Source organism: Gadus morhua, chromosome 5 (assembly GCF_902167405.1).
Source record: "Gadus morhua chromosome 5, gadMor3.0, whole genome shotgun sequence".
In the NCBI taxonomy this organism is placed as follows: domain Eukaryota; kingdom Metazoa; phylum Chordata; class Actinopteri; order Gadiformes; family Gadidae; genus Gadus; species Gadus morhua.
In genome coordinates this window covers 15,722,397-15,735,462 of record NC_044052.1, presented here as the reverse complement: position 1 = coordinate 15,735,462, position 13,066 = coordinate 15,722,397, and the positions used below count along the sequence as shown (strand labels likewise).

At 46.3% G+C, this 13,066-nt stretch overlaps 1 protein-coding gene across 1 annotated transcript in view; it reads left to right on the top strand.

Annotated features, from left to right (window-relative positions):
• Nucleotides 1-13,066, top strand: part of aqr (aquarius intron-binding spliceosomal factor) — a 53,715-nt gene that overhangs the window by 24,099 nt on the left and 16,550 nt on the right. Inside the window, exons 24-29 of the mRNA XM_030357240.1 lie at nt 1,920-2,030; nt 2,629-2,738; nt 5,444-5,579; nt 7,534-7,743; nt 11,074-11,211; nt 11,343-11,414. Of these exons, the coding sequence (XP_030213100.1) occupies nt 1,920-2,030; nt 2,629-2,738; nt 5,444-5,579; nt 7,534-7,743; nt 11,074-11,211; nt 11,343-11,414 (777 nt within the window). The remainder of the gene's footprint in view (nt 1-1,919; nt 2,031-2,628; nt 2,739-5,443; nt 5,580-7,533; nt 7,744-11,073; nt 11,212-11,342; nt 11,415-13,066) is intronic.

Here is a 13,066-nt window from a genome sequence, read left to right as displayed (position 1 = left end):
CACATGATCATTATTTTACCTTAATTACCTTAAAAGGACCTGTAACAGCAGGTTGCAAAGTCCACTGCATTTCCTTTGTCAAATGGGATTTTGTTAAAATGTGTATCTGACAAATTATCATGTATTAATTGAGTATTGGGGCTAGTATTATTTATCATTATTTGACTCTCCTGTAATGTAATAGCCATAGTTTAGTTTTATTTGCCTGCAAGGTGATCCCGTGTGAAGAATGGCGGGCTTTAAAGATTCATTGTCCGCACTGCCTGCTTCTGCTATCAAACTGTACCTAATTCCTCATACAGATGTTAAAATGCACTTGGGGGAAACGTCCTTTGTATAAATCGACCATGTAGACAGCCAATACACGGGGCTGGCACACGTATAGCCTATACGGGCATATCCCTATGGAGAAGTACGTAAGTGCTTGTTGCGTTCCGAACTTACGACCATAACCGTAGACATGTCATTCTGGCCCTGTATGGATAGCACTGGTGGTGGCAGCTCACCCAGGCTTGTTTGACAAACTGGCCATTCCCACTTGGTGAATGGTGGCTGGCACTGGGCCCTCACTCTGTGCTGTTATTTATTGTCCAATGAGAGGTGGTAAATATAAATACGGCAGGCGGGCTATCAGCAGTCGTAAAAACAAGTCGCCGTTTTGCACGTATCACACTCTAGTTTCATCTCTCTCGCTCCCGCACTCACGCCTCTCTTCGCCTCCCCCACACACTTTCTCTCTCTCTCCTCACATTCCCTTGTTCATGTGTAGCTGCGATGAGTTTGTCTGTATCTCTTTCTCCACGTCTCTATAATTCTCTTCTCCTCAATGCGTCTCTCTCATGTGTGTCCCTGAGTTGCTACGCCGTATCTCTCTCTGTATCTGCCCCCCTCCCCTTCTAACCCTTTCCCCTCCTCCTTTCCCGACACCCCTCCCTGGCATGTGTCAGTGTCGTTAGCAGCCAAGACAGACCACCCCCCCAGACCTCCTCCTCCACCCTCTCCCTGTTCGCCTAGTGTGCCTTTCATCTCGCTGAAATCAAGGAGCAGTTTATGTGGCGTGTTATACAGAGGAGTCTACTAATTGTACTCCCAACTTATTTTTAGCTCACCCCGGGTAACACTGCACAAGGCTAAAATGTTTCATAAATATTCACCTAGTAGATTAGACTAGCATTATGCCCATAGTTGAGTACAAGGAAGGTTGTTTTTGTTATTATAATTAAATATGCGTATGGATGCAGCAGTGTTATCTTGATAACGAGCTCAAAAGGGATACAAACTATATTCTGCTGTATAATGACCTGCCCCCTTCCTGTGTGAAGGTGGCTCTGTGTTCTTGCATCCCTTGGGCTCTGACCTGGTGCACCGTGCACATAGCATGCTCCCGGGCAGGCCTTAACTGTACATGCGTGGCTCACTTCATTCAGAAGAATGGCAGCCCCATCACGCACTACAATGCCACCTCAAAAGTTTGACTTAAAGGCCCCATATTTTACCACCAGCTGTGAGAATGATTAACCGTTTCAAAATCGTCCCTGCCCTGTTACTTAGTGGCATCCCAAGTTGGCGTGTCCACCTGGGTGTTTTATGTATTGATAAGCCCACCAGTTGCTACAGCCACTAGGTGGACTGATCTATCCAGCATACGTCTAGGTTGACATTCCCACTTGTGAGTCACAGGGCAGATGGCTTGTAATGGCTAATCAAACTCATACCAGCTGTTCCAATAGGAGCCTTTTAACTCAATACCCAGTTTTGAAGAGTAAACTAATTGGGATTTCTAAATATTTCCTCAAATTACCTCAAATTGCCAGAAACTCTAATATTCACAAGCATTAACGGTGGGAAAAAATCAACTTCTTTTTATTTTGGGTGAACTATTGTGTTCCCTACGTGATCACCTCCACTCCGTCCCACAGGTCGTGGGTCCACCCGGCACAGGAAAGACCGACGTTGCGGTCCAGATCATCTCCAACCTCTACCACAACTTCCCCGAACAGAGGACGCTCATCGTCACACACTCTAACCAGGTAACACATGCTCCCACACACCAACACATCATTCAAATAACACCAAGGACAATAAATTGAACTCCAAGACGGCGAATTAGGGTATTTATTCGTTTTTTCAGCATTATCAGGCCTTATTATCCTATTTCAGATATGTTTTTTTTCTAGAGGAGTTTGAATCAATTGTATAATCTTCTTAAAATAACCTGGATTCAAGTCTGTAGTTCTGCATTGTTCCTTAATCAAGTGGAAAGCTGAATGCTATATAGAGCAACTTGTTCCCTCTCTATTTAATTATGAAGTAATCTGCTGGTGTTTTCACACTGGTGGCCGCTCAGTATCCAATATATGTGAAATGTATCCAGAGAAGGCATAGCTGAATGCGTGTACCCCAGAATTTTTAATGGTTGTAAGTCCTCGGACATCAATGGCTCAATAAACTTTGTTTTTTTGGGCGTACATAACCCAGTTGCTAGTGTGTGTGTGTGTGTGTGTGTGTGTTCGTCCTCATGCTCTTCTGCATGGATGAACCAGAGGTTCTTTCTGGTCACATAAACACATTCATAAGTCAAGTGGACCTTCCCTGTCTGAATGGGTTTCTGTGTACCTCGACCCCCAGGCGCTGAACCAGCTGTTTGAGAAGATCATAGCACTGGACATCGACGAGCGTCACCTCCTGCGTATGGGTCACGGAGAGGAGGCGCTAGAGACGGAGAAGGACTTCAGCAGGTGAGACTAGAGCCGGGCAGGGGGAGACACACACACACACACACACACACACACACACACACACACACACACACACACACACACACACACACACACACACACACACACACACACACACACACACACACACACACACACACACACCATGCTCAAACAAAGATGTACAGAAATGACGTAAATGCTTATAATAACTTATCAAATAGAATGTGCTGACAGTGAAACTCAGAAGCCAGACTAACCACACAGAGACTACACACAGAGCTACTACAAAGACACACAGGGACTTGAAAGACAGCTGTTCAGAGCAGTGTGAGTGTAAGTGATCTCCCCCAGCAGCCCTCCAATCAGTGGCATTGTCTCCCAGATTATCCCTTTGGACATGGGTGTGGCCAGGCTAGAGTTGACCTTGTACCCAGACTTAAAGACCTGTTTGAAGCGGAGCAGGTGCCCCCGTGTCACACAAGCTGATCCACAGCCTGGGCAGCAGAGTCCTGCCTTTCTAGCCATCCCCAAAAGCACTTCAAGACATGGGGAGTTTGGAGCGTGTTCTAATATTTAAAATCATGTGAAAAGTGCAGAAAGTTCAACCACTAAATAATGAAAACCACAGTGGTTGACAGCGTAGTTTTCTGCTCTTCTGATTCCTGTGAAATATATTGTGGGCCTAGTTTGGTGAGTATTTTGGATTTCTGTTTGAAATCGCATAAAAAAAGAGATGCCCCAGTAAGCACAACGTTCAACCACTGACTCATGAATACCACAGTGGTTGACAAAGTAGGTGGCTGCTGGTATGATATCTGCGTGCGTGTGTTCAAGTGTGTGTGAGAGATGCACCTTGAGGGACATGACTCAGGCCCGGGCTAGTGAGTCATCGAGGGGGGCGAAGGAAGGGAAGCCTGTACACTTGACTCCCTCAACCTGAGAGAGATGCATTCACAGACAATACCTCAGGATAACCTCAGCCTTAACTGACACATGGCTGCAATCATACCCCCCCCCATCGCACGTCCTCCCGACCTCCCCCGTAACTAACCACCCTCTCCTCAGAACAATTACGGGCCCTTTGAATATAAATTGCCCGTTATCATTGAATATTAATTTAGCATTTTCCATGCGGTTTCTATTTTTAAGTGCCTCGTAGCCTACATTCTTAATCACCATCTGTGTTACTGAAACACAGAGTATAGCTCTTAGCGATGCTTGGAATAAGCAGACGCACAGCACCGCACATGTCACTCAGATTTGCCACCCCGCCAGCAACCGGTGTGAAGCATGGCATGTGATGGATGGGGAACACCAATGCATGCAATGGCGCACGTCGCCATACCTGTAAATTATGCAGCGTTATCTACTATTCTGCGTCCAGCCACTTTTCTTATTGACACCAAGGAAAAGGCAGGCGGAGCAGTCTGCCCTGCCTTACGAAGGTGATAGGCTCCGGCAGCATTAATTAGCCACGTTTCCCCGACGGTTCACAATGAATAGCCTGCGTGTTAAACGAGATGTGGGGTGTGAACAGCTATGGTGGAGACTGTACCTGGTGCCTGTATTAATCGTCATGGTAACCATTGCAGCTATAACGTTGATGAAGTTATTCGGTCGAACGCTGTGAAAACCAGTGTGAACGAGTTTAAGGGTTCTAGGGTTCTTTATTTTGACAGCGCGCCAGTTTTAAGATAATGAAGAATCGGGTTTGTTGTATTCAGCAAAAGAAATGCGACTTTTTGTAGCTACAGTCTACTCCCACTCCCAGCCGCAGTCAGTGATTAAGTTTAACACAACACACCTTACATTGTTTTATTTTGTTTTTTGGACCACAAACAAAACAATCGCTGCCAATGCATAATGCTGACAAACCAAAATTTGTTAAAAAATGCCGACACGTATACCGTTTTTATTTAAGTTCCTGTTCCGGTCCTGACAGAGTGCATCACTGGCTTTGTCATACTGGGAAAGGTCACTCCACACACGTATTGAATTGTACCGAAGCCAAGCCAGGCACGGCCATGCCAGGAAGGGCCGTGCCATTGTGTCTGAGTAACCTGCTGACTTGGGGACCTTGACGAGGAGTCTAAAAATAACGCATTTAACATTTGAAACAGCATGTCCCCCTGTATTTGTGCATCATGGCATGGTTATTAGTGGCACCTTTGCATCCATCCCTACGTGATGTTATCCTAGTTTATCACACCTATAGGAGATATATTCCCCTTAGGTTTAACAATAGAACATGTATCGTCAGGCAGAATTAAAGGCGGTAAAGGAATACTCCAGGCTAAAACATGTTAATTGGTAATGTACAAAGCAATCCATGTTCCATTTCAACCTTTTGTGTCGTATTTTCCTTTGCCTACATTTCTGGAGACAATACTACATCACAAGGAGACAATTCTGCAGTGGTTACAATGGGGTTTAATTAGAGATGAGGTTTTCAAATAGCTGTTGCATCAACCATAAGCATCAGATATTAGTTGAACATCCATATGACAACTTGTCATATGGAAATTCAGTATTGACAACGCATTCAATTGCGGTAGTCGTATCTTGTGCCTTTACTAACCAAATCGAATGCGTTCACACTGGTGCTTGCCTAGCTCGCTGCCTCGGCTGTGATATCTATCGCAGGGAGCTATTGCAGGTATGGCTATGATCATCTGTTCACGCCGGTGCTAACCTAGGGAATGTGATGTGTGTGTGTCTTGCAGGTATGGCAGGGTGAACTACGTCCTGGCAAGAAGACTGGAGCTGCTCGGGGAGGTGGGAAGGCTGCAGGAGAGCCTGGGTGTGCCGGGAGATGTCTCCTACACATGTGAGACCGCTGGACACTTCTACCTCTACCAGGTAACGCAACTTACTCCTGTTAGCCTGGCACCTGCACATTCGTGGTTTATTTGACCTCATGAGTGTCTAAACCATTAAAAGTTATCAACCCAGGGAATTATTCCTCATTAAAATGAACGTGTGACAATCCAATTTTGATAAAAACGACAGCTGCAGTGAATATATCATGTAGTGTAGGTGTCACTTTCATGACGACAACTTCTCCCTACAGTGGTGTTTCGACTTCAATTTAAATGAAGCAATGTCAAAGCGGATGGTGTGCAGTTCGGTCAAAGAAGGCCTGAAATGAAATCTTTATGTATTTCATGTCACGTGAGCGTTTGCACTAGAGAGCACTAGAAAACGTGTAAGTCACGCATTTCTTCATTGTGTTATGCCTTTCGTTTCCTAGTCACCGCAACATGGTGTAAAGCTGCTGTTCTGTGTGTCGTTTGTCATCGGACTAAAATAGTCCTCGGGCAATTCTACAGCGAACACTGCGATGGCTCCGTCACCCCACAATCCGCCAGTGGCTCGAATGGCACCGAGCAGACTTTTCCTGAATAGCTAAACATTGATAACCATATAGAGTGGTCTGCGAGAAGACAGAAGGCGGAACATCGTTTTATATCCCCATCGTAGATCTTCACACTGCTGATCCATGCGGTTTGGCCTGGTTTATTTATACCGGAGCACATCCAGTTACCCATCCCGAACCTCCCTTTATCCAAAGGGGCCACCGCTGCTCCATCTGCCCAGTCGACGTGCACCCGGATAATATCCTTCCGTGTTTATTCTCGTCGCCTAATTATCGCTCTCCTCTCGGGGCCCCGGGAAGAAATAAAAAGCCATTGCAGACAATTGCTTCCTCCTGGTGCGGCGCATCATTAGAAGGCCCTTAAAATAGCCGTCGGTGGCAGAGGAGGAACTGCGGGTGTACCTAGTGTCTCCTCCTTGCCCGTCTTTGAGAGTGTGAGTCTTTTATGTAATGGCTCGCAGGCTGCGGCAGTAGAGGAATGCCACTGATGCAGTGCAGTCAGTTGAAATAAGATACGAGATTGGATTGAATAGAATTTCATTGTGTGTGTGTGTGTGTGTGTGTGTGTGTGTGTGTGTGTGTGTGTGTGTGTGTGTGTGTGTGTGTGTGTGTGTGTGTGTGTGTGTGTGTGTGTGTGTGTCACTCGTGTTCAACATAACATGGACGCTCGTATTCATATGCTTTTGGCCTATGATGGCCGGGCTCTCTTGATTCCTACAGGACTTCTTAATTAGATAAACTAGTTATTAAGTGAGGTCATCTTTATCACCTATGACCAATATCATCCTAAATAATGGCACTCATTTGTACACTTTCAAATTCCCAATTATAACAATGGAGGTCACCTTCTTTCCTACAGTAACTGTTAACATTACATACATTACATAGAAAAAAGGGTTAGGGTTAGAAAAAATTGGTGGATCATGATTCAATTTTCCGCACACCATAAATCAAACAAACGGGAATTCCTGTTTCTTAAAGGACATATCACAAACGATTTATGTATGCTCTGTCGCATTAATTTGAGCCCCTGCAAGTCTCGCTGCATGTGTTAACGAGCAAATCGCTCTGTCAATATCTCTCCACCATTGAGCAGACCTTTTAGAAAGTGGTGTTGCCCGCCGGCCATAACAGCAACTTTGGGCAGATGGTTACCCGTTTGTCACACCAATTAACCACTGTTTGTTTTTAAGGTGCTGTTTAAGGTTATTTATATATATGTCGTGTACACCCTTATTTCAGTTTGATCGTTTTTATGTTTGTTTGTGTGAGTGTGTGCGTGTGTACATTTGCGTGTGTACATTGTACACATATAAGTGTAGCTTTCCAATTGAGCTTGTGCTGGTATGTGTTAGAAAAGGTAGCCCGAGTGGTGCCAGTTCAGACTCCTAACACCCTGGAGGGGGGGCTGCCGCCTCTACCCTATCCCCACCGCAGGTGATCTCTCGCTGGGAGCAGTACATGAGCAAGGTCCGGCCAAAGCAGGGCAAGCCGGTGGAGGCCGAGGCGGTGGCCGCCCACTTCCCCTTCCACGAGTACTTCTCCAACGCCCCGCAGCCGGTGTTCACGGGCCGCACGTATGAGGAGGACATGGACATCGCCGAGGGCTGCTACCGCCACATCAAGAAGATCTTCACTCAGCTGGAGGTAAACAAACACAAGAGCACAAGCACGAGCACGAGCACATTTTCAAGTCTTTCGAATATAATGTACGTGAAATGAGAGAGGCTAAAGGTTCGAGAGTTTGGCTCCAAGCCGACAGGTTCTCGGTTCCAGCCCAGATTTCCGCAGCCTACCCGTTAACTGCCGAACCCTTACCTACACTACATGCAAAGTTGGTTTTGAAAAAAGCATCTGCTGAATGACTGCTGTTATGAACTGTACACATACACAGACACACATCAACATACCCGCAAACAGATGGAACTACCCACATACCTCCCCCGTAATGGTTTCGCATAATCAAACAAACAGCCACAAATGTGCAAATTCTACGTCAGCTGGTTTTCCCTGCCGCTCCAGGACAGTTAGCCAGCTGTGGGTCCAGGTATGTCTTGTCCCTGACAGCACACGTGTCTCCCTGCTCCTACTCACGTCAACACGCCATGCCTTGACGTGTTAACACGGCTACGATACATAATTTGATCTTGTATTTCCCCATCACCGCGTCGTCAGTGATTTATTGGATACATCAGGTATTTCGTGCAGATAAACAACTGTGATTCCAAGGTGAAACACACTAAGCCTAATGGCAGTGTGCTGATTTAGAAACATAAACAATTTTTACTTGGGTTTCTCAGGCAGGATAGTCTTGTTGTGGTCTAGCCCTGACATCTAACCTAGAGGTTTTCGATTTAAACATCAATGTCAGGAGGCTACCTGTAGGCATCCATCGTTGAGCAAGAAGCCCAACCCCTAACTGCTCCGTAATGACTGAATATATCTCAAAATAGATTCACTGTATGTCGCTTTCGACCCAAGCGTCTGCTAAATCGCTTAACGGTGAATAGATATTTTGCAATTGTTCCCCTAGTCCCAAGGATGTACTGTCATTCCCGACTCAAGAAAGGCACAACAATAACGCAGCAGATTTATGGGGGGGATGGCGAAGGCCCCTAGAGAAGCAATATAAAAGTTATTGGCTGGATGTAATATCCCACACATGTGTTGACCTTGCTTTCTCCTGCCATTCCCCCGCACCCAGCCTCCTCACCTTCCCCCCTCCTGCTGTATCACTGCATCAGACACCAGGCTCTAGAGCCCGGTCCATGCCCCGCCCTGCTGCAGTGCATCCGCGTGTAGGGACGGCACTCCTGACTCACACACACGCACACGCACACGCACACACACCTGCAGAGGAGAGGAAGTTGAATGCGGATGAATCTGCCCGCCCCTCCCCCGTCCCTCTCATCTCTTTTTTTTGGTTGTATTTTTGCTAGCTAAACTTGATTTGGAACACGGCGCTTTTCGATGAGCCCGCAAGAACATTCTGGCTCTCTGTTTTTGAGTGCAGTCGTGGCGTACGGGTAGAGAAGGCACATACAGGGGACGGAAGGACATACTGTGTCTGCTAGTGCTACACATTCCTCCCCCCCCCCCCCCCCCCCCCAGCAGTCACTCTGTCTTCTTACTGTCATTGTTCGCCACTCTTCAAGAACACTTTCTCCCTTTCTCTCCTGGCCCACTTGTCGTGTGTCTGTGTGAGAATCCTTCCATTCTCATGGTTTCACTTCACCTTTCATCTGCTCTGGAGCCTCCAGGGTGGTAAAAATAGAGCTCATCAATGTTGCATGTTTTGATCGGTTTAATATTTATGTTAAAATAGTAACACATCAAATATTTATGCCCTGACATCCTCAGAGACTATCGCTCTCTTTCCACTGCTGTTAGTCTCTCTCTCTCTCTCTCTCTCTCTCTCTCTCTCTCTCTCTCTCTCTCTCTCTCTCTCTCTCTCTCTCTCTCTCTCTCTCTCTCTCTCTCTCTCTCTCTCTCTCTCTCTCTCTCTCTCTCTCTCTCTCTCTCTCTCCCCCCCCCTCTTTCTCTCTCTCTCCCCCCTCTTTCAACCCACATTCCCTAATCACAGCATGAGTTTCATGGTGCTATGATATGAGCAAACTCCCTTTGCTGAAGGCATCAGACATCCTTTTTAGTGTGGCTGGATGGGATGATTAGCAGGGTAAACAGCCTGCCCCCCAGCTCACCGACCCCAACATGCCTGGTTAGAGGATCCGCCTTGAAGTGCGTTCAGGGCTTGTATCGAACGGTAACCCACACCCTGTGCTCCTCCCTTTCTCCTCCCACCCCAGGCACCCGCCAAGGATATGGGGAAGGGAAGAGTGGAGCATGGAGTCCCATTAGGCGGAGAGATTGGGTTCATGATTGGGATGGGGGGGTGGGGACACAGGACCCCCCCCGCTCAAATAACTGCTTTTGAGGAGTGTATTATTCTGGCTGGAGTGTGTTCCAGGGGCATCTTCTAAGACAGTCACCCGCCGCCACCCTGCACTCATGCGAACCCATACTTCCTTTTGTTCATGTCTTCATGCTTTGCCAACCCCTTGTTGCTATATATAGCTTTTCTGACCCATGCAAGATGCATTCTTCAAACATGCTCTGCACATGTTAACACATGTTGCATGTTGTTCACAAATTCTGGGAGGTGTGAATCATTCTTACCCTTATGGTTCTAGCTTTCAGCGCTGGAATGGAGAGCGCTGAATCAAAGTGCTGTCTTTTCAAGCATACATGTCATGGAAGGGTCAGATTTATATTTTTCACTATTGGGTGACAACAATGTCATAATTAGTTTGGTCATTGTCAATTATAGCCGCTTCCCTCTATGTATTAACAGTGTTTAGTTTGGAAAACATGTGGACATTGATGTATGGGTTGTGTTTTAATCCAAATATTGAGGTGAACCTCTCTACTATGACGATCTGCTGCTATTACTTTACCTAGCCTCAGATAATGACACTATCCATCACTTTCACAGGGTGTCAAACATAATCAGCTACAAATGGTTGGAGGAATGGCACTGTAAATGCAATTAACGTTCTCTAAACCCCATTCATACGCCAGTGGGAGCCAAACAGAAACCATGTCACTTTTTGTAAGAGGATTGAGCGTGTTGCAGATTTCTGACCCCAGTAGCTAAAACATTTTTTCCAGAGGAAGATTTTGTCGGCTACTTTGCAGCTGGGTTGTAGTTCACATACCTTTCGTATCAAACCCATTGACGCTCCATCTTAGATGTGTTAAGTAGACGCATCTAAGTTAAACACATTTATTTCTAGTGCTAGTGTTAAGCAATAGAGATAACACTTTAAATGCCAGGCGGGAAATATAGGCGTTACAGGACCAAAAAGTTGACAATGCGAGATTCTGAAATCACTTTAGATAGAATGCAATCATACCGATCATTATTGCTCCTTACTCATAGTTCCTCTACCCTTCCATCTCTTCCTTCACACCCTGCAGGAGTTCAGGGCCTTTGAGCTGCTGAGGAGCGGTTTGGACCGCTCCAAGTATCTGCTTGTGAAGGAGGCCAAAATCATCGCCATGACCTGCACGCACGCCGCCCTGAAGCGCCATGACCTGGTGGAGCTGGGCTTCAAGGTAGGTCTCCAGCAACCCACCGACGACCACTGACTCAAACCACCTTAGACCTCATTTCTTATGTCTAAACGTCTTTTAAATCCTGTTAGTTTGATTTTTTTATTTTGATCCTATGTTTTTGACCCCTTCAGTACGACAACATCCTGATGGAAGAATCGGCTCAGATTCTGGAGATCGAGACCTTCATCCCTCTCCTCCTACAGGTAATTAAGATTTGAGGCCACTATGTCATTTACAAAATGACAACATGCAAGCTTAAGTACTAAAACCCCTTTTTAAAATCATAAACTGTTTTCGCCTGCTTGACAAACACTCTGGTTGTTTCCTCACGATAAAGTGCGCTAAATGTATTGGCGTGCAGATATCCCTTCCTAGCTCCCTCCTCCCCCACACAGAATGAGGGCATCTCTGCCACCCTGCTCCCTCTCTCTGCAGATGATGTTCTGATTAATGAAGCTTGAGCCGAGTAATGGGGCCTGTCTTTGGCGCTGGGCCCTTAATTGTGTGAGGTAGTCCAAATGCATGTTTACCGACGAGGGTATTAAGCACACTAGCCAGTCCAAGGACCTCGACGGGTACCCCCTCCTCTCCCTCCCTCCATCGCCACCTCTCCTCCTTCTTTCTCTTCTCTCCCTCCTCCCCTTCGTCCCCCTCCCCAACCCCCCCACCAATACAATTTCCCCCATCCCTCCCTCCCCCCACCTCCTTCCAGAGTGGGAGACGATGCCACGCTACAAAGCACTTATTCCTTCTCCTCCTCCTTCTGTTGCATCACATTGTAGTCCCTCTCTGTGAGCTCTTATCGGTGATTAAAACCAGTGCAGGGCTTATTAAGGTTTGTGTGTGTGCCGTTTGTCTGGGGTCACACTCCAATTAACCCTTACGTTAAATTAGCAACAGCACTGCAGCAGTTACATGGTGGCCTGTCTGTGTCAAACTCAATAAGCATACAATGTGGAGTTGCCTTGAAAAACATTGGTTCACTTTAGCTCAAATGGAAAAAAATCTAAACTATCAAGGTGGGACAGTTGAAACAGAGCTAGCTGGGACACATACACACATGTTGTCCGCATACACACGCCTGCATATTAAACAGTAAATGAATGACTGAATGAAAAGTAAGACTCAACACCACTGTCCACTGCAGAAATAAGTCAATGTACTTATTTAAACAGCAGGAGAAGAAAAACATTACAGTTTGGGTAAATTGTGTGAACTGAACCATTGTCCTAATTCACTAATTTACCCCAATCTCCAAAGATTGATTGCATATTTCCCTCTTAATTATACCCATGCGTGGCTATGCGGCTGCTTGTGTCTTTGGAAAGACCACGCACGAGTAACAAACCAGATGCTCGCGGCACGGTTGACAATGAAAACGGCGGAGCGAGTAAAACAGGTGGTGCAGCTGCGACGTGATAACTGGCATCTCGTGTCAGTTGAAACTCGGAACTGCTCGCCACCAACAGCTGCCCAAATAGGTCAACCTTAGTCAGAAAATATTTTAGAAAGGGAGCAAAAGGGATGAAGACGCTCATGTGAAGAAGTGGGAAGAGTGATCAGAGATGCATAATTTGTCGTCCTCCCCTCCCCCCCAACCTATCCCACCCTCATTAATGGTTAGTTCCTGTTAAAATGGAAATGTGATGACTTAATTATTCAGCAAGTCGTGAAGGAGCACTAAAATACCCCATGACTCTGCTGAGGTGTCAAATAGCAAGGCACGGAATATGTCACAGAAATGGAGAACTGTCTCTTTGCATTCTGTGTCCATCTTCCCCCCAACCCCCACACTGCTTCCTTATTAACGATCCCAAAAAAAGGGGGGTCTAGTCTATAATGCGTTCACCCTCCT